This window comes from Boleophthalmus pectinirostris, unplaced genomic scaffold, assembly GCF_026225935.1.
Source record: "Boleophthalmus pectinirostris isolate CB_2022bp ecotype Guang Dong unplaced genomic scaffold, ASM2622593v1 HiC_scaffold_8, whole genome shotgun sequence".
Lineage (NCBI taxonomy): Eukaryota > Metazoa > Chordata > Actinopteri > Gobiiformes > Gobiidae > Boleophthalmus > Boleophthalmus pectinirostris.
Window position 1 is genome coordinate 12,611,935 of NW_026571515.1, and position 27,474 is coordinate 12,639,408.

General features: G+C 40.5%; 1 protein-coding gene across 2 annotated transcripts in view; it reads left to right on the forward strand.

Moving 5' to 3' along the window:
- Positions 1–10,223: 10,223 nt before the first annotated feature.
- Positions 10,224–27,474, forward strand: part of tp73 (tumor protein p73) — a 63,621-nt gene continuing 46,370 nt past the window's right edge. Inside the window, exon 1 of one of the 2 annotated variants that reach the window (XM_020933022.2) lies at positions 10,224–10,325. In XM_020933022.2, coding sequence (XP_020788681.2) covers positions 10,284–10,325 — 42 coding nt within the window. In that variant the 5' untranslated portion in view covers positions 10,224–10,283. Of the gene's footprint in view, positions 10,326–25,572; positions 25,693–27,474 lie in introns of those variants that run through there. The other variant, XM_055165710.1, reaches the window with a different exon arrangement.

The window sequence follows — 27,474 nt, forward strand, 5'->3', positions numbered from 1 at the left end:
ATTGGTGATTGTAAAATGTCTGTTAGTGTTATGCTGACCTTATCCGGATGTTGGCTAATGGTTTCATACTGATTATTCAAATTTTTATTTTAAAAGGAATTTTTATTGTAGACTTTATATATTTAGGCTAATTATGTGTCGACACAAGCTTGTATATCGTTGTTTTGCTGATAGAATGATGATGATGGTGTCACCAGTCACTTTTTCAGAAGGAGGCTGCTGGAGCGAGTATTGTATGATCGCAATTTCGTGAATCTTGTCGAATTAAGAAGGCCGACGCTTTCAAATAGGCCAGTCAGCCACATTCTTACACAAAATCTGCAAATTGAAAAGGATGGCTTTGTTTGTCTCAATTTTACTTAACAATGCAGGCTTAATGTTGCATGATGTCATCTGAGATCTTGCAAATCGGGCTTATTAATTATTGTTATAGCCGAAGCAACATTCGTGCCAATTTTGCTTCGGTTTAAAGAATTGTGAAAAAAATGCCCACGATGATGACATTAGTCTAATAAAAAGCCAATCAAAAAAATTATGTTGATTATAGCCTCGGTTGTCAGTGCGTAAGAGCCTTTTTGCGGCAGCTGTGAGGGGGACACTTTTGCCGCTTAAACGCGCCCAAATCGCGCTACCGCCTCCTGCCACGAGCGTCTCCTCGGGCTCCCTCTGGCTCACACTTCGCTCTACTGGCCAGCAGCATGCAAATCACTTTTCTTCCTGATCGGAACTGAGCGTTTTCGGGGGGGAAAAATCCATAATTTTACAGTTATCTTATCCAAACAGTGCGTTCTTGTAGTGATGTTTTGTTGTCGTTTGACGGAGGATTGCTCGATGCTCTGCGCAGTAAACTGAAAGCTGTTTTGGAGCAACGTTATCCCATTGTTTTTTGGATTGGATTGGGATAAAACTAATATTCAGGTACGTGTTTTAATCTCGTGTTTAAAGGCAGACGCTGTGTTGTTTTAGCAATTCGTTTCGTAATTTACGCACGGGATGGTGACAACTGGTAGGCCTGCTATTTGAGCACGATTATTAGTGCAATTCTGGATTCTAAGAAATTGTTTTATAGGCTTATTTGAACTATCACACGACAAAAATAAGCCTCATTATTTGTGTTACACTCGGTTGAAAAACAGAAGTAAAATAAAGACACAAAAACTCAGGCTTGCGGATTCTTGTTTTCAGTGCGTAAAAGTTTAAAATTATAAATTGTTAACACGGCGAGAGCCCCATTTCTTCTCTTCTCTATATTTCTTTCTAATTTTCACCCATTGCTCGTGCGTATTTAGGCTATTAAACCAAGCACGCTATGTCAACCAGATCTATCTATTTTTATTTTTTATTTTCTTAATGTAAAAATAGCCAAATTTCAAAGGCCTTAAACGTGTGTCTACATTTCATCTGAAACTATTGCAGTGAAATGGCTCGATGTTTATAGGACCACCGTGTCCTTGTGCTGTGCGTGTGTTGTCATGGATGCGCGTAACCTGGCACAGCGGACACAGGTGATGGCACAGGTGAAGCGCAAACAACGGCGCAGGCATCTATTGTGTGACACGTAGGCCTGAGCACAGCGCTTTGTCAACAGTTCACGAGGAAAATGTTGAGAATTATTACTGAATGACCATTTAAGAATGGGTTTCTGTTGGTTATAAATTGATAGTGATGACAAGAGCTGATGGACGCGGGACTCTGGTCTATTTTGTGTTGTTATTACGCAACGCTTTGAAAAATATTGTCTTTGTTTAGTGCCATTACGCATTACTCATGTTATTGTTGTTAATATTTGTATATATTTATTTGTATTTATCTATTTCCTTTGTATTTATGACTATGATTTAACAATGTAGTCTTTTTGTATCTGTTTTAAAGTCTGTATAGTCTATATGATGATAACAATTCAGAAAATACGATTAGGGTTATTTTAACAGTCGATTAGTCACGATTATTCCCATTATTTTGCCTTGTTCGTTTTTTGTAACTGTAGACAATAATCACTGAAAACAAATGTAACGATTTTTACAGCGAGTTTAGCAATTACGCACGTTTAGACCACAGTTTTGCGCAATCCGTGCTCACAGGCCTTTATCTGTAACCTGTTTATTGAAAAGACATTCCCAGCGCAACCCCGCGATGCTGGTAAGTGAAAAAAATCGGTCCAGGAGGAATCCCAATTAGGCGTAAACCTGTCGCGTCTCTCGGCTGGGGCCGATGGGAGAGATGGGGAGAGGGGAAAGAGCGCGCATCGAGGCGGCAGAGAGAAAGAAAGAGAGAGGGCCACGGCCTACGAGCCTGCTGCTTCGCAAACCCAGACTAAACCAGCGAGATCTGGAACGGGACTTAAATATTGGAGAAGATCTGGAACAAAACAGAAAAAAAAAGTCTGTTTTACGATCGAATTTACAGTCAGATGTGGCCAGGTCCTGACAATATAAAACAACATTAAAATAATCGATATTTGCTTGCTCAAAACAGTCGAATATATGTATTTAAATGAATAATAATGTCCAAATTCAATAGACTGACAGGCTGCACGTTTTACGTAAGCAAATTGAGAGTATGCAGGTCATATTTACGTGTGGGTTCATCGATAGGTCAAAGTCAGGTCTATCTTTAACCAGTTTCTTCTGCCAGATATAAACTATATAGTCTAGTCAGTGTTGTATTTCATAAGAAGGTCGATCACGAGTAAAACTTTTAGTCAAATTATTCTCCACGTTTTGTTAAGTTAAAAGCAATGACCCTTGACATTTTTAATCTAGTGTAACATATTGAATTCTTTATCGTCGAAAGAACTTTATTTCCCCCTTTCGCCAAAAATCGATTTATTTCAAGCAACCTTACACACAGTAGGTCACAGAAACATTTCAAATCGGCTAAATATGTCATACAAGTGCTCGTTTCGATTCACTAAACATTACTTATATCCGTGCGTAAAAGCGGTCCTTTGCGTGAAGTGGAAAAAACAAAAACATTATCACATGACAGGTTTGCGTAACTATATCTTAAATTGACTGGGAGCGAAGTTTGCTGATAAGTGACTAGAGTCTGTGCGCTGGGTTCAAGGGTCACGGTCACGATGGTCATCTAAAAGCGTTCACATGGGGCCTAAGTACCTTTGCCACAGTTTGTGTTGTGGTGAGGTGTTGCCGGGGTGATGTGGCTCTGCAGTGGCGCACAGGCAGCTTCCAGTCACTTTGTGGGTTAAAGTGTGATAAAACTCAGGCAGTGGTGCGTTATTAAAGAGCATTACGATATTTTCTGGTCTATGATGATGTTGTTTCCACATCTAACAACATAGACTACGTGTTTCATTCACACAAACCCTGTATATTTTGATATATTGAGTCGTGGCTTGGACTTGAGCCAGACTTGACTCACTATTTTTAGGACTTGAGACTTTACTTGATAAAAGATAAAAGACTTGGGACTTGACTCGGACTTGAGGTCAAAGAATTACTTGAGACTTGCAAAACAACGACTTGGTCCCACATGTCTGATATTTAGGATGAGTTCTTTGTTCCTCATTATGATTTCATGTGGTAATACTGGAAGTGCTCCACTGTGTTTTTAAACTTCACCTTCATTACAATCATTTGGATGATTTATTTCAGCCCTGGAATTGCAAATTTCTACTGAACTAAAGGTGTAGGTGTGGGTGTAAACTTGAAAACTACGACTACATGACATCACAAGGTGGACATTTTGAGCATTTTGAGCTTTGAACGTGTAGACAGACTAATAATAAAGTATTACTAGAAGTGAGGGACTATTTTATAGCCCTTTGCAAGTAATCAGTAATGTATTGTTTTCAGAAATAATTTTATGATTTAAATTTTTGTGTAACTGCTTTGTTTGTGCCTCATTTGTTATTGTTATCTGGTCCCCGAAGGTTTGACCAGGTTTTGTATTCACCCTGTGTGTCTGTGTGTCTGTCCACCCGCAATAATTCCGCCATTTATGGACCGATTCTCACCAAATTTGATGCGTGGTTCAAGCCCCTGTGCCCAATGCCACACACACACAGACAAAAAAAAAAGTTTGGTGACGATCCGAGGTTATTTGAGGTCACACTGGTCAACTGAACGGCCACGCCATTACAGTGTTGGGGAGTAACAGATTACATGTACCGGAGTTACGTAATCAGAGTACAAATTATGAGTAACTGTATTCAGTTACAGTTACTGTTTCCATGAGAGATAATTGGATTACAGTTACTTTGTTGAAATAAATGGATTACATGGCAGTATTTTCCTGTTTTCACATTTTGGGCTAAACCAGGACTAAACCAGGACTAAAACCAGGACTAAACCAGGACTAAAACCAGGACTAAAACCAGGACTAAACCAGGACTAAACCAAGACTAAACCAGGATTAAACCAGGTCTAAAAACAGGACTAAACCAGGACTAAAAGCAAGACTAAACCAGGACTAAAAGGAGGACTAAACCGGGTCTAAAAGCAGGATTAAAGCAGGTCTAAAACAGGACTAAACTAGGTCTAAAAACAGGTCTAAAATCAGGACTAAAGCAGGACTAAACTAAGACTAAACTAAGACTAAAACCAAGTCTTAAACCAGGACTAAACCAGGTCTAAACAATATGACAATTAACAGTAGGTGGACATAATTGAAGGCAGCAGTGACCTCATATAAAAATAATTTCTCTATCAGGATGTGGTCGCTACATTCATGTCGTTTTAAAAAGCAGGACAATATTAAGTAATCCAAAGTATTCAGATTACATTACTCACTTTAAGTAATTTAATGGATTACGTTACAAACTGCATTTTGGTGTATGTAATCTGTAGGGGAATACATAAAAGTAACCTTCCCAACACTACGCCATTATGAAGGATAGGCAGTTTCAGCCATTTTTGAACCATCTGCAGGCTAAAATATTCACCCAATCACCACACAAGTTGGCACACACAGAATCGGGGTACACTGGATTTTACAGGCTGAAACCGGTCAAGGTCACGTGAAGATCAAGGTAAACAAGGTCAAATTTGCGTTTTTGGTCATAACTCCACAAAGGATCAAGCTAGAGCAACGGGAGTGGTCTCAAAATCTCAGAAAAATGATGATGTATTTATAATTCTATGCATTTGTATAGCAAAATATTAGTTTTTGAGATAATCACAAATTATAACAGTTCCTTTCTCTAAATTCTAATTGGAACAAAAATAATTTCCATTTCTTCTTTTTCTGGTGATACACAATACATTGATCTACAGTCACACAACTAACATATACGGAACTCATGAAAAATGACATTTTCATTACACACTAGTAAACACAGACACAGTCTCATGTGTGACCAGTATCACACAAATGTTCATGGGCCTGTACAGCTACACATATTGCATTGTGGATATAACGATTATGTAATATGGGCTGGGCTCCTCATAATCTGCTTCTGTGTTGATGAACTGACCCCACCGATGCCTCATGGGGACCAGGTTGCTCTCTCTGCTTGCGCTTGTTCTGTGTTGTGGACCCCAGGAAGAGTAGTGTCACTGACATCAAGCTATATGTGAATGGAACAAAACACTAACTTTGGGTTTGTTTTTGATGAGGTAACACCATTATAACACGTTTTAAAGCTCACAAGAATCAGTTTTGTGTAATACAGAACCTTTAACCTTCTGAGACCCGCCCCATTCATTTGTGTGCTTTATAGTGGACATTGAGTGAACCAGTCTGTCTTTTAAGTGGTTTGAGACAGACTCTTAATGGGTGGACTATGGTTCCTTTGCTTAAATAGGGCTGGGGGATTATAGGCTACAGTACTATCATGTCCAGGATAAAAAATTAACTCAAAAAGAGTTAGTTTGTGCCTGCAATATGACAAAAAAATAAATTAAGAAATTAAAAGGGAGCCTAAAAACCTTTTGAGGCAACTGTAGAAGCTTATCAGAAATGAACAAAAAAAGGATCGAAAAAGATGTTTTTGTTAGGTTAACTTCACACAAATGTAACACCAAAATGTCCCCGGCATACATTACAGAGGACATGTTATAGAATTAATAATAAAAATAAATAAAATTAACAAAATCTAAACGCTAAGGTGTTCATTTACCTCCAAATAGAGAGAAAATCACGAAAATATATATTGCAAATATGCTTTTTTCTTCAGGTCTCAGAAGGTTAAACATTATGGTCTTTTACTCTGTGTTTACTCAGGTGAAGGCAGGCAAAATAAAGTGTCATTAATTTCGTGTTTTAGTTATGTACAGCAGGATAATGGACCGTATTCCGCTGTATCCAACTCTACTAAACGAAGACGTACAATATTTGTTACAGTTTTTTTTTTTGGAATAGAGCAGTGCGTATTCAGAAGGTTACGCACACTTAAACAAAGTCTGTATCAGTGCCAGAATGAACAGATTAGGCTACAACAGTTGTATTTTTATTTTTTTTCCCTGGGCATCGCCACAGCGCAGTTTAATTTGTCAGGTGTTTTACGCTGGATGCCCTTCCTGCGCAAGTGCGTCATCCAAACCAATACGCGATAGTGCTGGGCTGAACCTACTGAACATCAAGATTATTTTGTTAATTAAGATTTAGGACTGTGAAATTGTTAAAAGAGTTATGAACCTGATCATGTTTCTTATTTGACGTGCGTAAAATGGTGATGTACTCGAGGATCTGCTTGGTTACTGTGAGGTATTGGTGCTCGTGCGTAATGGAGAGGAGTGCGTAATGGAGATGCGCGGTGTCGTTTGGTCACGGGAGGAGATGATGTAGCGCGAGGTGAGGCGGGCAGGTCTGCGCACGCCCCGCGGCCCCCTGATGCAGGAGCCATCTCCCGGGGACCGCGCTGGTGCGATCACACATGGAGGAGAGGAGAGGACAGCGCTTCCTTTTCCTCTCAACTAAATTATATCAATACACACTCAGTACACTACACTAGAAAAAAATTTCCAGGTGCCTGATTTGAATTCTAGCACTTTCTTTTGAGAGTTAATGTTTAAACAAAAAAATATGTAATGGCTATGGACCAATATAGATTCCAATTTAGATTTTAAACCAGTAAACTATTAGTATGCCTGTAAATACAATATTGTTTTAAATACTGATGATGATTATGGAACAGTTTTGCATTTATGTTTTTAGATATTTATTTTTGAATGATGGACATTGTATTGTTTAATGCTTTAATACAAGTTTTACTTGTTTTATTGGATAAAATTGAGTTTTAAAAGGAAATTCTCTTGAACCAATCTCAAAAGCATGTATGTTACAAGAAGTGGAGTAGACTTATGGAATAGTTTAGATCAGACATGTCAAACTCAGGCCCAGGGACCAAATTTGGCCCTTGATATAATTATATTTGGCCCTCGAAATCAAATCAAATATGTATTAGAGCTGCCTGCCGGCTACAGATAGGCTATAGAGACATTATTTATTTAAAATTGTGTTATTTTATATTATGTTTGTTCTGTATTCAATGCATAACTATTATTAAACATTTATTTGAATAAGAAAAGGTTTAACATTACATATCTCGAAAGAAGAGAAAACATGCAGATGTGGTTGAAATTTTTCTATAAATATTTAGTTTGGCCCACGACTTAGTCCCAGTTTTAAATTTTGGCCTCTGTGAATTTGAGTTTGACACTTCTGGTTTAGATCATTGTTTACCAGTAGGGTCCCGACCCTCAGGTGGGTCACATGAGATTTTTTGGGGGACCACCTTGTCACGATCTGCATGTAGGTCTGTGATATACAGTTGTATACATGGCTCTGTGACCTTATTGTCTTTCTGGATCAGCATTTCATCAGAATATCTTGTTCTCAGTGTCTCCAGTGTTTCTATGCTTATTCCTTTCACTACATGTTTGTATGAATCAAAATTTTCTGTGCTCACAAAAATGAAAACAAAGCACAGAAACAGACTGAATGCTGCATCTGATCTGCTGCTGCATTTGGGAAACACTGGTTTAAATGACAAAATTAAAGCTTGTACTAATTTGGTGCACTTCAAAAAAACAATATAAAAATCAAATTTTACAGAAATACCTTGAAGAATAGATCCATTGTCTTCACAACAACTAAACACATGCTTTTATTTAACATTTTCCTTAACATTATCTTTTATTGATATGATCATAAACAATACATTTAGTGCCTTCTCAGTGCCTTTCTTTAACGAAAACAAAACTGGCATCTTTAAAAAAAAAAAATGAAGATAAGAACTAAGAAAAAAGTGATTGAGGGGTCAGTTTATGGAAAAATCTGAGTGATGATTTTTTTAAAAAGTCTAACACTGTAGAATCCTTTAAAAAAAGCTTCATGTTTTGAAAGATATAGAGCTTTGGAATGAATGAATTATGGATTAAATTTTGTCTGTATTAATTTATATTTTGTCTCATATATACAGTAAGTCATAAGTGAAATTGTAAATGCAAACTTGCTGTTCACTCACTGCTTTTCTTTCTTGGAATGCTGTCATTGTTTAATAGTTTTAGGCATTATAAGTACTTTTGACTTCAGCCTAAACCCTTTCGGTCGTGATCCATGGGGTTATAGTCTGTGTTTAGTTCTGTCTTGTAGTGCTGCAAAATGACTGAATAAAACAGAGGAGGATATCAGTCTGGTCCCCACTCCCTCCTCTGAATCCTGACCCAAAACAAAACATGATCTTGCAGATGATCAGATGAGTTTATTTCAGTGTAAGATTAATAGACGAGGTGAAATGAGAAGAGAGTTTAGCCCTTCCCTCATCGATTTTGCAGAAATCCACCTTGTTTTTCGGTCCTCTGTGATCATTTTCCTCCCTTTCTTCATGATTAGCCATATTTGTTTTAATAAAGATGAACCATGTGTGTCCCTGATTTACGTTTTCGTAAAATATTGAAGAAGTGCATTCTGGATCTCAAGCAAAAAATAAATAAAAAATAGCAGAATGTGCTTGGTCGATATAAATGCAAAGACTTTCCATCAATATATCAGCCGGGGCATTGAGAGGACGTAGTGGAGGATAAGAATGTTGTGCTCGGAAGAAACTGGAGTTAATTTGACGGTGTTATTTTGTTATTATTCCACTTATGTTTTTTTTTTTTTTTTTTTTTTTTTTTTTTTGTCTGTGCATGGTGCAGAGTGAGAAGCCTGTCTCCGGACTACCCCTCCTCTAAGATGTCCCAGAGCACAGCCGCTGAAGAGGGAGGCACGTTTGATCATCTGTGGAGCTCGCTGTAAGTTTCAGAATGATGAAAAATGAGAGCTGTTGTCATAGCAGCTAACACAAAACAAAATGTACTAGTTTTTGGATGGGAATGAAAAGTTCAAAAACAGTATTTCTTCATGGTGATAGATCAGGTTTATGTCATATTTTTGTGGACGATTATAACCGAAAGATTCCATGGAAAACAAGCAAGGAAGAGATCATCCTCCAGGCCCAATAAGAGTCACGTTTGTGGAGATGCAAGCCAATTTACGTTTATGTTTTTCAGTGCATAAAAACATCCAAAATGAAAAAAATACAACAATATGCATTTATTTTAGTCAGTTTTCTGGCAAAAACTTATATGAAATGGCTTTAAAAACAACATTCAGACCTGGATTAAACTAGGACAAAATCTAGAACTAAACCTGGACTAAACCAAGACTAAATCTGGAACTAAATCAAAAACTAAACCTGGACTAAACTAAAACGTAATCTGAAACTAAACCTGGACTAAACTAGGACTAAAACTGGAACTAAACTAGGACAAAATCTGGAACAAATCCTGGACAAAACCAGGAGTAAATCTGGAACTAAACCTGGACAAAACCTGAACTAAACTAGGACTAAATCAGGAAATAAACCTGGACTAAATCCAGAACAAAATCAGCAACTAAACGTGGACTAAACTAGGACTTAATGTGGAACTAAACCTGGACTAAACTAGGATTTAATCTGGAACTAAACCTGGACTAAACTAAGACTAAATCTGGAACTAAACCTCGACTAAACTAAGACTAAACCTGGAACTAAACCTGGACTAAACTCTGATTTAATCTATTTAATCTAGAGCTAAATCGGGACTAAACTAAGACTACATCTGGAATTTACTCTGGAAGTAAACCTGGACAAAATTGGACAAAATCTGGATCTAGACCTGGACTAAACTACAGCTAGATTTCATTTTTCATATTTTTGGTCTCTGTCCTGTTTCAGAGAGCCTGATAGCACATACTTTGAGATGCCTCCTGGAGGACAGGAACAGGCTGGAGACAGGGCACTGGGCCCCGGCAGCAGCAGCTCCTCGGGGCCACACCGCTCCTCTGCAGACGTCTCCATGGAGGTCTACCACATGAGGGACATCAACGACAACGTCATGGTAACTAAGTTTTTTTTGTATAATTAGGATGCTTGGAATGCATGAGGAAAGTGAGGAATAACTTTGGACCACTGCAGACAGTTTAAAGGTGCATTGTGTAACTTTTCTTTTGGAGGGTCCATCAAATGCTTTTCTCTGTCCATGGAAACAAGCAGGTGAAAGACCTCCAACCAAAAAGTTACATAGTGACACTTTGATAGTGCACCTTTAAAGCAGACCTATTAAGCAAAATCGACTTTTCAGTGAAGTTGTTGGAGTGATTCATGCATGTTTTAGAAATCTTTAATCGCTTATTTTCAAATTCGTTCATTTGGCCGATGAACTGCCATTTTCACGGCGCTTGGACTTGCTCTTGTCTCGGTCTTGAAGTTGCTTGGACTCAGTCTTGTCTCAGTCTTGAAGGCACTTGGTCTTGGTCTTGTCTCGGTCTTGAAGGTGCATGGACTTGGTCTTGTCTCAGTGTTGAAGATGCTTGGACTCAATCTTGTCTCGGTGTTGAAGCCGCTTGGACTCAATCTTGTCTCGGTGTTGAAGGCACTTGGACTCGCTCTTTTCTCGGTCCTGAAGGCGCTTGGACTTGCTTTTGTCTTGGTCTTGAAGGTGCTTGATCTCGATCTTGTCTCGGTTTCGTAGGCACTTGGTCTTGATCTTGTCTCAGTCTAGGAGGCACTTGGTCTCGATCTTGTCTCAGTCTTGAAGGCGCATGGTCTCGGGCTTGTCTCAGTCTTAAAGGCAGTTGGACTCAGTCTTTTCTCTGTCTTGAAGACGCTTGGTCTCGGTCTTGTCTCAATTTTGAAGGCGTGTGGACTTGCTTTTGTCTCTGTCTTGAAGGCGCTTGGACTTGGTCTTGTCTCGGTCTTGAAGGCGCTCAAACTGTGGGTGAGGGTCCAAAAAAGGTGCACAGACTGTTTCAGTGCAGTACAGTTTGCTTGGCTTATTTTATGCTTAAATGAACATTAATCAGATCAAATGGAAATAGATTTTTTAAAAACATTGACATATATATGCCAAAATATCTGTAAAATACAAATAAATGTTGGAAATGACAAAGGTGGTTCTAATTTGGTCTCAGTGGGCAGTGGTTTCAGTCTTGTCTTGGTCTCTGCCTTTAAAAGTCTTGGTTTTGTCTCGGTCTCGACCCTTAGAGGTCTCGGTCTTGTCCTGGTCTCGGGACCCTGCGGTCTCGGACTCATCTTGGTTTCGTTTAGTGCGGGCTTGACTACAACACTAGTTCATGTATAGACTAGATTCAAAGCTGATGAATCAATCCATACCTGTTCCCTCTCTTGTGGTTGATTTTCCCTCTCCTGAGTCCCAGCAGAGGACGGGGGGAGTGAGGGGGCGGGGCATGTGCGCAGGAGGAGGGACTAATGAGCTCGGAGCCCAGACCCCATGCTTCTTGTACACAGAACCATCTGCGTGTGTTTGGGCAGGTATTACTCACAAAAATCTTTACACACTCACATCACGGGACAAACAGTCATGTCCCGTTGATGTAAGGCCTAAAATAAAGATGAGAAACTGAAGCTACACTGGTTTTTGTCACATATAAAAGGACTTCACGCTCTGTACTGATGATCATGTGTGTCAGTATTTATTCTTGTTCATCTTAAACTTCAGTGAACATCTTGAAAACTAAAAATAAAGACAGACAGAGAAAATTGCTCACCTTTAAAAAAATAAAAAATAAAAAATGAATACATAAAAAAGAACATTTACCGTCATCATCTTTGCTCCACCAGTGGTAGCTGAGTCGCTTTTCTTTTGAGTTTGACGTTTTCTACTGTCTTTTTCTCTCTTTCGCGGCTACAATAGGCTCTGTTCACGCTTACGTCACAAACCAGGAAGACGTTTGGAAAGATGCGATGACACTGGGCTCACCGACCGAATGTAATCAACTGACTGTGACCGACTGTGATCAAACCCACTGAAGAAAATGTGATCAGTGGTAAAATGAAGACTGCATACATATCTGCTGTTTGGAATCATCTTGAATTTGGCGCCTCGTCTTTTCTAATCGCATGTACCCAGTGCGCTCGGAGTTGTGTGTCAGTGGGGAAATGACAAAAACTGAGGTGTGGTTGTAACTGTTGATTCGAACATAACAGAACCCTACAGTGACATTTAGATGAAGAAAACTGGGGCATCTCTTCATTTTTCCGAGATTTTGCCAGACTTACTACCGCGAACAGAGCCCACCGGAAGTTGTAATCACATGTTTCCAAGCGTCTTCCTGGTTTGTGACATAAGCGTGAATAGAGCCTATTTTTCACTCTGTTTATTTCCAAGGCAAGGTTAAAGGTCACTAGCCTGATTCATCAGCTGGTTTCACTTTGTGGAAACCGTCTAACCTCACAGCATTAGTTATTTTTTACTTTAACCAAATCCCATAGAAAGAAGGGCAATAACGTCTTTCACCTTGATAATATTCACCAAACATTCTCTTTGTTCCGGCTTTAAATCCTCGATCTCGGGAATCGTTGCCAACACAGAATATGTGTCTTTGTCTACACCCATCTCGACCGCTTTGTTTACTGTTGTGCTGTACCACAAAAGAGACCCAGACAGACGCTTGAGTTTGACGTCATGACTTCACAGCACTTCTCTAATTGGTCGGTGTCTGGTCTACAACTTCTGGGGTTCTTGCAAACCGTCTAGTGTATTCCGATTCCTGACCTAGTCGCTGGAGAGAAATGAAATTGAGTGGAGGCAGTAGGTGGTGGCAGCCTGGCTAAAAGGTCACATGACTCAAAAGATAAATCATTGTAACAAATAAAATATATCAAATTAATAACAGTGGTGTTCTGACACATCTTAATATTTGAACAAATAAAGATAATACATAATTTTCTGATTTATTATCATGAAAACAAACGTACTGACAACTTCATCAGCTACATAAACGATAATATTGAAACTAATGTATGCATCTGAGTTAATAACGCTATAGACAAATGATCTAAAATCGAAAACCATTAAAAACATGAGCTGCAATAAATACATAGTAGAATGAAATATCTAAAGGTGCACTGTGTAATTTTTCTGGTGGAGGGTCCGTCACCAGTTTTTCTCCATGGAGATGTTGCCTGGAATGTTACACAGTATTACATTACCTTTATTTACTATGTAACAATGTAAAGTCTCCATAACTGATGTAAACTGCTGCCAATCCGCACCTATGGCCTCAGCAGCCGCCGTCAACCAAAGCCGAGTGTCTTGCCAATGGATCCAACAACAATAAAAAAAACAAAACAACTAGAGCAGTGATTTACTTCTTGGGCGAAAGTTCTTATCATCTTCAGCTCTAGAATGGTCTCTTGATGTGGAATATTGCAAGATGTAGTGTTTCCAGGACAAGTCTGGGCCTGCCTGTCCCGTTAATGAAGAGTCATCACACAAAATGGAGGGGGAGGAGGAGGGAGGCACAGTAGTTAGATGTGGAGAGACGCGTAAAGGGCCCATGGTATCTGTATTAAGCAAGTGCAGAGGAGAGAAGAGGGTAGGACATAAGACATAAACGAGGATTTAGGAGGTAGAACTTAGGAGGTAGGACTTAGGTGGTAGGACTTAGGTGGTAGGTATATAGGGGCGAGGACAGAGGACAGTTGGACGAATCGTGGCCCCAAACACACTCATGTAGAGGCGGACGTTTTGGTGGGACAGGAGATGCTTTGCAGTGGGGTAAGTCACCATGCTTTATGCTGCTTGACTGATTGGGTCCTGTTTTGGTTGGAGCTTCATGTAATTTTATTTAATTTTTTTGTCCCCAAATATTGTTTTATTTATTTATTTATTTATTTATTGAGGGACATGAAATTCTAAGGATGTCAGTGGATGTCAATCTCTGCCTCATCTGATAAGCGAGATCCGCGGATATAATTGAAGGACTCCCAGGAATAAGTTTGGTGGTAAATGATTTCTGGGTTCACCACTTCTTGAAAACTAAAAAAAAAAATTTTTTAAATATATAATTCTAATAATTGTCACCATGATAATCTTTTGTCATGAGTGCTAAATAAGTTACTAACTGTAAGCGTTTTTCAGAATTTAAATGAACATAATTACATAGTTAGTTATTTCAAACTTGCACATACAATTCACATAATAACAACAATACAGACTTAAATAGGTCTGAAAAGAGAATGGATGAAGCAAAGCTTCCAATCACCTCCTACACTTCACAGAACAACACTTCAGTTAGTGTCACATCTGTTTGGATACTATATTTTTCTAGTATAATTTTAAAGTCAGAATGCATGACGTATATAAACGTGGCATAACTCGTGCATCTTACAAGTTGATTTTTGGAGAGACTCGTTCTGCACTTCTGCCAAAAGGGGGCAGCATTTAGACACTTTTTTAGAGGCCTTTTCACTCAAATAGTCTACACCAGACATGTCAGACTCAGGCCCGGGCACCAAATTTGGCCCACGAGATCATATCCAATATGAATTAGAGCTGCCTGCCAGCTACAGATAGAGATAGAGACATTATTTATTTTAAATTGTTGTTATTATTTTATATTATGCTTGTTCTGGATTCAATGTTTAAGCAAAACTATTATTAAACATTTATTTTAATAAGAAAAGGTTTAACATTACATATCTCAAAAGAAGAGAAAACATGCAGATGTTGCTGAAAATTTTCAGTAAATATTTAGTTTGGCCCACGACTTAGTCCTAGTTTTTAATTTTGGCCCTTTGTGAATTTGACATTTTGACACCCCTGGTCTACACACTAAGAGGAGATAGGATAGACAAAAATACAGGGAAATAAAAAATAAAAATGTCACTTATTACATGCAGAGCTAATTTAGAAATGCACTAACTTATTATTATTATTTTTTTTTTTTCAGTTTCATTTGTTAAGTATTTCTATTCTGTTCAGTGTTTGTGATTGTGGGAAGTATGTGACAATAACTGAAAAATTTACAATTACATCGTAAGTACATCGTAAGTGGTAGGACAGAGGACAAATGAGAGGGGACATATATGAGAAAGGACATTGACTAGATGCACTTTTTGGCTGTTTTATTTGTTATTCTTTTACACTGATCTGAGTAAATGCAGCTGACCGTCACTATTATCACATGAGCGTTAGTGATACTGGTCACTCCCGTCCCGCCTGCCATTGTAAATCCTCTTGATTGACTTGACTCACTCTGACAGGTGCAGGTGTGGTGTCCATCTTAACTGTTGTCGTTTAGAGGATGAGGCTTGTGTGTGAGTGACAGTTTGGATGGGTGCCTGTAGGGGACACTTCTAACATGGCGTACAGAGGTTCCTATAGCTTTTGTTTTTTTGCTCAATTTGGTCCCATTTTCTTTTCATATGAATGCAAACAATTTTAACTTTTTGAACTTCGGGATCAGACAGCACCATGGACATGTGTTCCAAATAGGAAGTGAGCATGGGGGCGCTTCCGGCTCCATCGACTATGGCTCTGATTGGCCTTACATTGAAAAATGGTCCCCTCTCTCTGCAACTGTGGCTGTGAGCCTCATCACTTTGGTCTCAAACTGTTTGTATTAACCTACTCTATGTAATCCTGGTGTTTTCAATTTGCTGTTTTCTCCGTAAATAAATTCCTATTCCTGAAATAGAACTCCAAATACACCCCTGTAACTGCTAGCCTCGTGAGCTTCATTTGACTGGAGCCCAACGCTATGGGTGACGTCATGCTCCCTTAATCTTGATACAGTCTATGGGCAGCACAGTGGCTGAGTGACTATTACTCTCTAGCCAGGCTGGCGCCACCTAGTGCCTTCGCTCAATTTCATTTCTCTCCAGCGACTACGTCAGGAATCGGAAAACACTAGTTCGCAAAAACCCCGGAAGTGCAAGTCTGGACACCAGCCAATCAGCCAATTGTCACCAAATTTGGTACATGGATCAAGCCCTCGTGCCCGATGCTGCAAAAAAAGTTTGGTGATGATCCGAGGTCATTTGATGTCACATGGGTCAATTGAAAGGTCACACCATTATAAAGGATAGGCAATTTTGGCAATTTCTGAACCATCTGCAGGCTAAAATATTCACCCAATCATCACACAAGTTGGCACACACATAACCGGGATATAGGCTGGGCTCCTCATAAGCTGCTTCTGTGGTGATGAACTGCCCCCACTGATGTCCCCAAAATGTAATTTGTGTAAAAGTTACTTAGTTACTTTCGATTATTTGATGCTAATTTGTAAACCTGAGGTGATTCATTTTCTCTACTGTGGGCTACTTCACTTGAAACATTCTGTGATCATGATGGGGAAGATTTGGTTTCATGAAGGCACATTTTGCATAACATCTTTAGGTTTTATTTAACCAAACGATACAGTTACCGTTTGGGATACGCAGGCAAAAGTACATTCTACTCACCACACACACATTCTTTGGCAGATTTGATGCGGAGGTTTTGAGCGCTGACAGCTCTGTCCGGCGGGACAGGCACATTTTGTTTCGCATTATTATGTTATTCCATATTTTGCATTTGAATACAAATAGCTGTCAGAGGTTTAGTCAAGGGTTTCCGTCGCTTTTCGATTCTGGCTTTGATTTGGAACCAGAATCGATGGAGCCAGATGTGTCCCCATTATCACTTTCTGCTCACTATTCACTTTCTCCATAGCCCCGGTTGGGAAAGTACTGTAGAGTCCATCCCGCTTACTGGAAGTGCAGGTGGGAGCTCGGAGAGAGGAGCAGGGCTGGCTCTTTGCGGGTTCTGTCTGGACTTGTTCTATAGTACAGGTAACACCGCTCCACACCTGGGAGTCCATGTCTCACCCCATAGAACACCTCTACACACCTGCCTGCACATGGGAGGAGGAACTGTTTACATTTGCATAGTAGCTTTTTTTCAATAAGTCTAAAAATAATCGTCTTTAGTTTGGTGTTTGCAAAGGCGGGTAGAGTAGCCATGAACTGTACTCAAAGAGCCCATATTACGCTATTTTCTGATCGATGTTATAATGCTGTTTCCTCACCACAAACAGACCTGGAGTTGTGTTTTGTTCATTCACACAAAACCTGTATATTTAGGCTGAGCTTTTGGATCACACAGAAACACTTGTGATGTCATTTGGTAATAGGGTGACCACCGACAAGACGCTTAGGCCCAGAAGTAAGGACAAAGGCCCAAAAGTGAGGACACTACCGGAACTGGGGGGGAGGGAGCAACCACAGAGCACAACAAAATAAAAACAAAATATATGAATAGTATTATGGTTATAATTATCACAATTATTATTAGGAGTGTGGAAAAATATTGAAATATCGATATATCGTATCGTTTAATGTGATGATACAGTATTGATATTGTGGGCTGCTGAATCAATATATTGCCAAGAGTAGATTTTGGTGTATTTTACTAAAATATTTTGTAACAGAGCTACAGTTTTGTTGCTTGTTCACAGGAAGGAAACTCATTTATGCGACACATTTGACATTTTCACTGTTTTGATGATTAAATGCTTGTGTTTCTCACTCACTTTGCACAAGAAAGACTTTTAGTATCACATGATTTAGCCTTTATTTTTTTATTGAACTGTATCGAATTGATTTGAAATATATCGTATTGAATCGTATTGAATCGAAAACTCACTGTAGCGAGGTATGTATCGTATCGGAAACTTCTGAATGATACCCAGCCCTACTTATTATTATTATTATTATTATTCAGTTTCAAGACAAGCAAGATGATAATGTATCGCACACACAGGCTACATGATGAACACAACATAATTTTAGAGCAATTATTAGTGTAATAATAGATGGTGTAATAATAGATTTTTCTTCGGGTGTTTTGTGGAGTGGGCAAGTGTTTTTAGTGGCAGGATAACTATGACCATTGACATGCACTAGCCTAACACCAGCGACCTCTGCAAATACAAGGACTGGATGGATTATTTTTTTTAAAAAGTGTCTCCACACGTCTCCAACGCTGTGGCTCACTAGGAAATGAAGTCCTATGTCCAAAATTCCAAACTGTACCTTTAATAACACAGTTGTTGATAAAGTTGTTTTAAAATAAAGCATAAAATTATTGGTATCAGGGTCATTATTTGCCACAAAGTTCATAGCTCTGAGCAAGCTTTAAAAATCATTTCAGAATTGTTTTGTTTTCGGAAAGTCTGTGGGAAAAAATGAATGATAAATTTCCTGGTGGATCCGGGGGTTGGGCGGTCACTGTCATACAGACGTGTGTCTAGGCTCGTCCAACACCTCCTGGGTGAGTTTCAATTGTTTGCGTCCCACGTCAAATACCTGAGTTGGAAAAGCTGAACTTTTGGCTAAATTTGCATGTGCTGACATGTTTCTCTGTCTGCTCTCACATGCGAAGGAGTTTCACTCAATAATGATGCTACGGTCTGAACGTAACTCTATACTTCATCATATTATTCAAGCTTTTAGGGTTTTGTCTGTCCATTATATTAAAGGTGCATTGTGTAACTTTTATAGTGGAGGGTCCGTCAAACGCTTTTCTCCATGGTGATGTTATTGCTTTGTCTGGAATGTTTCACAGTATGGCTTTAAACCTTCCTATCTTCATGGAGACCAAACCAGACCAAGTTACAGGTCAGATCTGTGGAGAGGTGACCCCGCTCACAGTCAGAATCCCTGTTTTTCAAGGTATTTTTGAGCAATAAAACCACCTGTAATTGAATAAATGTAAGGTAGAGCTGTTTAATGTCATACTGCGGAACATTCCAGGCAGAGCAATGAGCAATCTCCATAGAAACAAACAGGTGACGGACCCCCAACCAAAAAGTTACACAGTGCACCATGTATACGTATTTATTACTTCACTTATTATTATTTTTTTATTAATTATTATTATTTTTATTTTTTTTTACTTTTATTGCCACAAATCAATTCACATCAACAGTGTCCTGAGACCGGGCCTTCACACAATTTATATATTTACTTTTTTTCCGCCTTTCTTCCCCCTTTCTAGAAGAAGAAAAGAAAAAAAATGTAAAATGAATTTAAAAAAAAAGGCATGTTAGGGCATAAGTGTCTTATTTGAAAAAATCAATAATTGGGCCCCACTTCTTTTCAGAAGTTGGCACCTTGAGCTGTAGTTGAGCCTGTTAACAGTTCCATTGTATAAACTAATCTGATTTTTGATCTCCACTGTTCAATGGCCGGTGTTTCAGGTTTCAGCCAGTAGAATGGGATCTTCAACAGAAAGCACTGATTATGAGAGAGACAACCAGGAAATGTATCAAGCAAAAAGATCTTTGGGTCCATCAACAGGTCCACAGCCAATATGTTTTGTAGAACTTCTTCATCAATCCTTGGTCGCTTTCCAGTGAAAGTTGTTTCTTGGCGAACAGCTTGTGCCTTTTGGTTTGGCGTTAACATTTTAAATTTGTAACCAAGGTGGAGCGAGGGATCGAGATTTTGCTTTGATGGCGCTTCACATATAAAATGTTCGCTGCAAACCCAGAATGATTTAAGCGGACAAAGGTTTCATTTTTCGTCCTTCCCGTGGATCAATCCTGCCCATCGCCTTTGCCTTGCACTATTTTTCAGTTCCGTTGTGAAAGGAAACAGTTTGAACGGAGGTTTGCAGTCAGACACATCTGATTCCCTTTTACATTTATGGAGTTTGCAAAAAATTTCTTGAGCCGTTTTCCGTGGTTAGGACATCCAACAACCACACAATTACGATGTCCAAATCCCAAAATTAAATTATGACCATAAAAGGACCAGAAACAAAAGCGATATGGTTCAAAAGACTTGAAAACATCGACTTTGTCAATAGACGCATCCCTCTGGGAAAACAAACATGGCGGTTTGATGCTAACTTTTTCGGAAAATCCTTCTCAGTATGCATTGTCCGAGAGAGAGTCCAAGATTCTTGATGCATGTATTCCTCTAACATTTGTCACTAAGACTACATTTCAAAATAAAAGTTTTCAGCGGGGTTCTAAAGAATCTTAATACGACCTTCCAGTCAAAGTCCTTCCAAATTTGACTTCCCACACCTCTATGACAACAAACACTCTCCCAGATATCATCATTCAACGTCACATTCATTTCCATTTCTCACTGCTGTTACCTAGTCCCTGAAGGTTTGACCAGGTTTTGTATTCACCCTTTGTGTCTGTGTGTGTCTACCTGCGATAATTCCGCCATTTATGGACCGATTGTCACCAAATTTGGTACGTGGGTCAAGCCCCCATGCCTGATGCCAGAAAAAAAAAAGTCTGTTGATGATCTGAGGTCATTTGAGGTCACACGGGTCAATTGAAAGGTCACGCCGTTATAAAGGATAGGCAGTTTTGGCAATTTCTGAACCATATGCGGGCTAAAATATTCACCCAATCATCACACAAGTTGGCACACACATAACCGGGGTACACTGGATGTTACAGGTTGATACCAGTCAAGGTAACCAAGGTCAAATATGTGTTTGTGGTCATAACTCCGCGAAAGATCGAGGTAGAGCGACGGGAGTGGTCTCAAAATCTCAGAAAAATTGTTATATTTATAATTTTATGCATTTGTATTGTAAAATATCCATAGTTTTCCAGATAATCACTAATTATAACAGTTCCTTTCTCTTGAGGGTATGTCGTTAAAATTCTAATTGGAACAAAAATAATTTCCATTTCTTGTTTTTCTGGTGATACACAACACACTGATCTATAGTCACACACCTAGCATATACAGAACTCATGAAAAATTACATTTTTGTTACACGCTGGTAAACACAGACATTCTCATGTGTGACCAATATCACACAAATGTTCATGGGCCTGTACAGATACACACATTACATTGTGGATATAACGATCATGTAATATGGACTGGACTCCTCACAAACTGCTTACGTGGTGATGAACTGACCCCACCAATGACTCATGGGGGACCAGGTTGCTCTCTCTGATTGCTCTTGTTTTATATGATTTGTGTTATCAGACACGTCCGTCAACAATTTTTGGTAAATTTTGCTCACTTTCTTTTTCAGTACACCAGAGTTTTGAAGTAGATCACGAAAATATTTCTCAATATTTGTCAGGTTTCTTCTGACTTCACTTATTTTTGACCAGTACTTTATATTTCTACTTGAGCAACATGATGAAGTAACAGTACTCTTACTTCAGTACATTTGTTTTTCAATCCGCCTCTGGATATAACGCAAACATACATCAAATCTGCATAAACTTATACAACCTTGGCACGTCCTCTCTCTCTTATTGACTGAGCCCACTTCAATTCCTGTCTTACCCCATACGCACAGAGTTGTTTGAGTCCATGTATAGATCCATACTTTGGCCCAGGCCTGCATCCTCGCGTAACCCAGAGACGGTGCACCGAGTCTGGGCCGTTGACCTGCTCCTCTCCCCTCCTCTGTGGAACAAAAACACTGGTGATTAGATTTGGGACAGTTGACACGGGGACAGCAGAGCAGGGGCAAAAGTACCCGGGGGAGAGAGTATTGAATATATGGGCAAATACATGTTTGAAGGCCATGTACTTTTTGAGTATATGCTTCTTTGCTCGTACCGTCTGTTACATTTTAACTCCAATTTTGCGCACAGTTTTAATATTTCTTATTTTATTTGTCAAAAGAGACAGTTTTTTTCAAGAGCCTTTTATATTTTTGATGAACTTACATGTAAAATCTGTAATATACACTACCGGTCAAAAGTTTTAGAACACCCTAATTTTTCCAGTTATTTATTGCAATTGAAGTCCTGCAAGTCCAATGAAGAGCTTGAAATGGTACAAAGGTAAGAACTGAAGATAACAAAACACAAGTCCAAGCTCTGCCAAAACTACCTCAGGAAAAAAGAACAAGACGGTAAACTTTTGAAACTCACAAATGGTTTTCAGCTGCATATTTCCAGCACAGTCACTCCAGTGACAGTTACTAGCCTGAACACTCTTAGAGTTGTCAGTCTGAACTTGTATAAGTCCAAAAAATACAGTACTTCATGTTTTTATGTTCTATAAAACACTTTTCGCGTTGTCCTTTTACAATTTTGCTCAATATTTATTCACGTCCTAGTCATGGTGTTAAGCTTTTACTGTAGCCACGGCCGTCCTGGGGCAGACTGATGAAAGTGTGCCATCAGCCCCTCTGACCACCACTAACACTGACACGCACCGCAGTCTAGGGCTTAGTTTACCGATGTGGGCGAAGGGACTTGCAGAAAGTGGTTTGTTTGCACTCGGAGCACAGCGCTGCCCCCTGTGGCCCGTGATATTAACTGCAGCGTCCCATCCGAGTCGTTCGTCGCGCTCCTGAGGTCAGACGGGCTGAGGCTTTGACGTGAACTTGAGCGTTATTATACATTTGGTAAGGCTTGATTTTCTTTGAACCCAAATTGCTGCTTTAACCGTTCACCTCGTGGCCTAACGTGTTATTTGACTGTCATCCTCTCTTTAAACGCCGTAACTCTCTTCCTCTCTTTTTCTGTTCATCGCTGATTCTATCGCTTCTCTCTTACTACATCTCTCCCTCTGTTCCCTTTTTACTGTTTCCTTACACTCTGCTCTCTTCCTTCTTTTTTTCCTAACCCTAACCCTCTTCTTTCTATTCATCTCTATACTTTCCCCCGCTGCCTTTTCTCTTCCTTTCCTCTTCTGCCTCCTCTTCCCCTTTCTCTCTCCTCTCTCTTTCTTTATTTTCCCTGTTCCCTCCTCTTTGTCCCCTCATTTCCCATCTCTTTCTCCCCTTCTTCCTCCTCTTATATCCTTCCCTCTATCCCCTCTTTCTGTCACCTCTTTTCCCATTCTCTCCCCTTCCTCCTCTCTTCCTCCTCTTTCTCCCCTCCTCTATCCTTTCTCTTTTCCCTTCTCTCTCTCCTTCCTCCTCTCTCTCCCCTCCTATATCCCCTCTTTCCCTGTCTCATCGCCTTTTCCTCTCTTCCTCCTCTTTCTCCTCTCCTCTATCCCCTCCACCCTTCTCTCTTCTTCTTCCTCTCTTTCACCTCCACCCCCTCTCGCCCTTCTCTCTCCCCCTCCTCCATCCCCTCTTCTCCTCTCTCACTCCTTCTTCCGCTCTTCCTCCTCTATCTCCCTTCTCCTCCATCCTTCCCTCTCCCCTGCTTCCTCTCTTCCCCCTCTTTCTCCCTTCTTTCCCCTCTTTCTCCCCTCCTCTATCAACCCTTCCCTTCTCTCTCCCCTTCCTCCACTCTTCCTCCTCTATCTCTCTTCTGTCTCCTCTTTCTGCCCCCTCTCCCGCTTCCTCTTTCTCTATTTTCCCTTCTCCCCCCTCTCTGTCCCCTCTTTACCCACTCTCCCCCTCTTCCTCCCCTCCTCTATCCCCTCTTTCTCTTCTTCTTCTTCTCTTCCTCCTCTTTCTCTCTTTTCCCTTCTCCCCCCTCTCTGCCCCCTCTTTTCCCACTCTCCCCCTTTCTCTCCTCTTCTATCTCCTCTTCCCCTCTCTCACTCCTTCTTCCTCGCTTCCTCCTCTTTCTCCCTTCTGTCCCCTCTTTCCTCCCTTACTCCTCTACCCCCCTTCCCTTCTCTCTCCCTTTTCTCTTCTGTTCCTCCTCTCTCTCCCCTCCTCTACCCCCCTTCACTTCTCTCTCCCATTCCTCTTCTCTTCCTCCTCTCTCTCCCCTCTTCTATCCCCTCTTCCCTTCTCTTGACCCTTCTTCCTCCTCTATCCCCCCTTCCCCCTCTCTCCCCTTCCTCCTGTACCCCCCTTCCCTTCTCTCTCCCTTTCCTCTTCTCTTCCTCCTCTCTCCCCTCGTCTATCCCCTCTTCACTTCTCTCCCCCCCTTTTCCTCTCTTCCTCCTCTATCTCCCTTTTGCCCCCTTTTCTCCTGTCCTCTATTCTCTCTCCCTCCTCTTCCTCCCCCCTCTCCCCTCCTCTTTCTCCCCTTCTCTATCCCCTCTTCACTTCTCTCTCCCCTTCCTCCTCTCTTCCTCCTCTATCTCCCTTCTGTCCCCTCTTTCTCTCCCTTTCCTCCTCTCTTCCTCCTCCTCCCCCCTTCCCTTCTCTCTCTCTCTTTCTTCTTCTCTTCCTCCTCTTTCTCCCCTCCTCCATCCCCTCTTCACTTCTCTCTCCCCTTCCTCCTCTCTTCCTCCTCCTCCCCCCTTCCCTTCTCTATCTCTCTTTCTTCTTCTCTTCCTCCTCTTTCTCCCCTCCTCTATCCCCTCTTCACTTCTCTCTCTCTCTCTCTCTTTCTTCTTCTCTTCCTCCTCTTTCTCCCCTCCTCTATCCCCTCTTCACTTCTCTCTCCCCTTCCTCCTCTCTTCCTCCTCTATCTCCCTTCTGTCCCCTCTTTCTCTCCCTTTCCTCCTCTCTTCCTCCTCCTCCCCCCTTCCCTTCTCTATCTCTCTTTCTTCTTCTCTTCCTCCTCTTTCTCCCCTCCTCCATCCCCTCTTCACTTCTCTCTCCCCTTCCTCCTCTCTTCCTCCTCTATCTCCCTTCTGTCCCCTCTTTCTCTCCCTTTCCTCCTCTCTTCCTCCTCTTCCCCCCTTCCCTTCTCTCTCTCTCTTTCTTCTTCTCTTCCTCCTCTTTCTCCCCTCCTCCATCCCCTCTTCACTTCTCTCTCCCCTTCCTCCTCTCTTCCTCCTCTATCTCCCTTCTGTCCCCTCTTTCTCTCCCTTTCCTCCTCTCTTCCTCCTCCTCCCCCCTTACCTTCCCTTCTCTCTCTCTCTTTCTTCTTCTCTTCCTCCTCCATCCCCTCTTCACTTCTCTCTCCCCTTCCTCCTCTCTTCCTCCTCTATCTCCCTTCTGTCCCCTCTTTCTCTCCCTTTCCTCCTCTCTTCCTCCTCTTCCCCCCTTCCCTTCCCTTCTCTCTCTCTTTCTTCTTCTCTTCCTCCTCTTTCTCCCCTCCTCCATCCCCTCTTCACATCTCTCTCCCCTTCCTCCTCCATCCCCCGTTCCCTTCTCTCTCCCTTTCCTCCCCTCTTCCCCCTCTTTCTCCCCCCTCTCCCTCTCCCTCTCTCTCTATTTTCCCTTCTCCCCCTTCTCTTTCTCTCCTCCCTCCCTCCCTCGCTCCCTCTCTCCCCGTGTCAGCCCCAGACAGTGGTGTTTACTCAGAGCAGGCCTCCACAAGGTGTTTGGGAGCGTGTGTGTACTTGTGCCCCGCCGTTGCCTGTCTATGTCCGGGCATGCCATAATTAGAACGCACTATACCATTTTTTGGGTTCCCATCCCTCTTTCTTTCTTTCTCTCTCTCTCTCTGTGTCTCTCTTTCCTCTCCCTCTCTCTCTCTCTCTCTCTCTCTCCGCACCTTGGTCCCTGTCAGTCGCTGGGTCATGTTCGCTGTTGCCCGGTTGTCGATTTAAAACTACTACTACGACTTCTTTGAGCGATGCAGAGTCCAGCTTTTGGCTCGTGCAATTTCAGACCTTTCTGAGCGGAGAGAAAAAAGCTTTCGAGGATGTACTACGTGAAAAAGAAGGTAAAAATATTATAATTTTTGTCTGAATATTTGCAAAGTTTTAAATAGAAAACTCCGAATTTTAGAAGTTGGGATTGTAAATTTTTTGTCTAGAATTTTTTTGTGTCTTTTAAACATTTTCTTATGAGTTTTTAGATAATTAACACTAAAATTTAAGGTATTGTTGTGAACTAAAACTATTTAATGCAGAATCAGTTTTTAGAATTTCATTTTTTATGGGAGTGATTTGTGTTTTGCTTTTTTATTTTAACACAATTTTCTTTCACGTTTATTTTTTTGTGGATGAATGTTATAATTGAACTTCGTGAACTATATTTGCAGTTTGTTTATTTTCACATCAGTCCAATAAAAAAAAAATCTAAAACAGCTAAATCAGTGCTTTATAAAATTGCATGTTTTGGGTTTTTCTTTTTTTTTTTTTACTTTTTTTTTTTTTTTTTTCAAACTTTGGCTCTTTTAACAGTTGGAGTGTGCTGTGTTTGCGATCCACAGTTCGGGTCCATGCGTGCTGTCACATGTTGGAGCTTGACTAATGTTGTCGTGGAAACAGCAATTTTGGAATTACGCTTTTTGTTAGAAATTCAAAAGGCTTTTACACACAAACTTTCTTTTTTTTGATTTGTATTTTTGGTTTTGTTTTGTTTCTTTTGAGTTAGATTGAGGTTCAGTTGTTAGAATGTTTTATAAACCAAAGGTCTGTGGGTCGAATCCAGCGAACACAATCCACACTCCACACTGCACCCGCCGGGCTTAAAGTTAAAGGTGCATTATGTAACTTTTTATGGAAGGGGGGGAATCTGCCACGTGCTTGTTTCCATGGAGATTATAGCGTTACCTGCAATAATCCACAGAATATTGCACTGGACCTGTCGATCTAAATCTGTGTATCATTCGTTCATTTGTTTTTCAAAATAAAATCAAAAATAAGAAAATGAAAAAACAACAATTTTCTACATTATTTGTCAAAATGAAAAAATTTATAATGTTTTTTTTTTTTCTTTTCAGTTTTCGATTTTGTTTTTAAATGAATAATGGACAAAACGGTTAACGGACTTTTCCTGTTTACATGAGTTAAACTGAGATTCTGGACTGAACCAGGACTAAAACAGGTTTAAACTGGTCTCAGTCCTGGTCTGGTTCCAGTCTCAGTCCTGGTCTCAGTCCCAATCTAGTCCTGATCTGGTCCTGGTCTCAGTCCCGGTCTGGTCCCAGTTTCACTACCGGTCTCAGTCCTGGTCTGGTCCCGGTGTCAGTCATGGTCTGGTCCCGGTCTCAGTCCTGGTCTGGTCCCAGTGTCAGTCCTGGTCTGGTCCCAATCTCAGTCCTGGTCTGGTCCCGGTGTCAGTCATGGTCTGGTCCTGGTCTCAGTCCTGATTACCCGACAGTCTACACAGGCGCACGTCTGGGCCCGTCCCAACACTCCTGGTTCAGTATTGGTTTAGACCTGGTTTAGACCTGGTTTAGTCCTGATTCAGTCCTGGTTTAGTCCTGTTTTAGTCCTAGTTTAGTCCTGGTTCAGTCCATACGCGGCGCAAAAGTCCGGCATCACAGTTTAAGTCACAGAAACGGGAAACGTCTGTTATCCGTTTTTTCCATTCTTCATTTAAACACAAAATTGAAAACTGAAAAAAACAAATCATTATCTGTTTTTTCATTTTGGTTTTGGAGACAAATAATTAAGAAAATTGTTGTTTTTTTCATTTTCTTATTTTTGGTTTTATTTTGAAAAACAAATGAACAAATGATTTGTCTATCTATTTAAATTCAATTAATCAATTACAG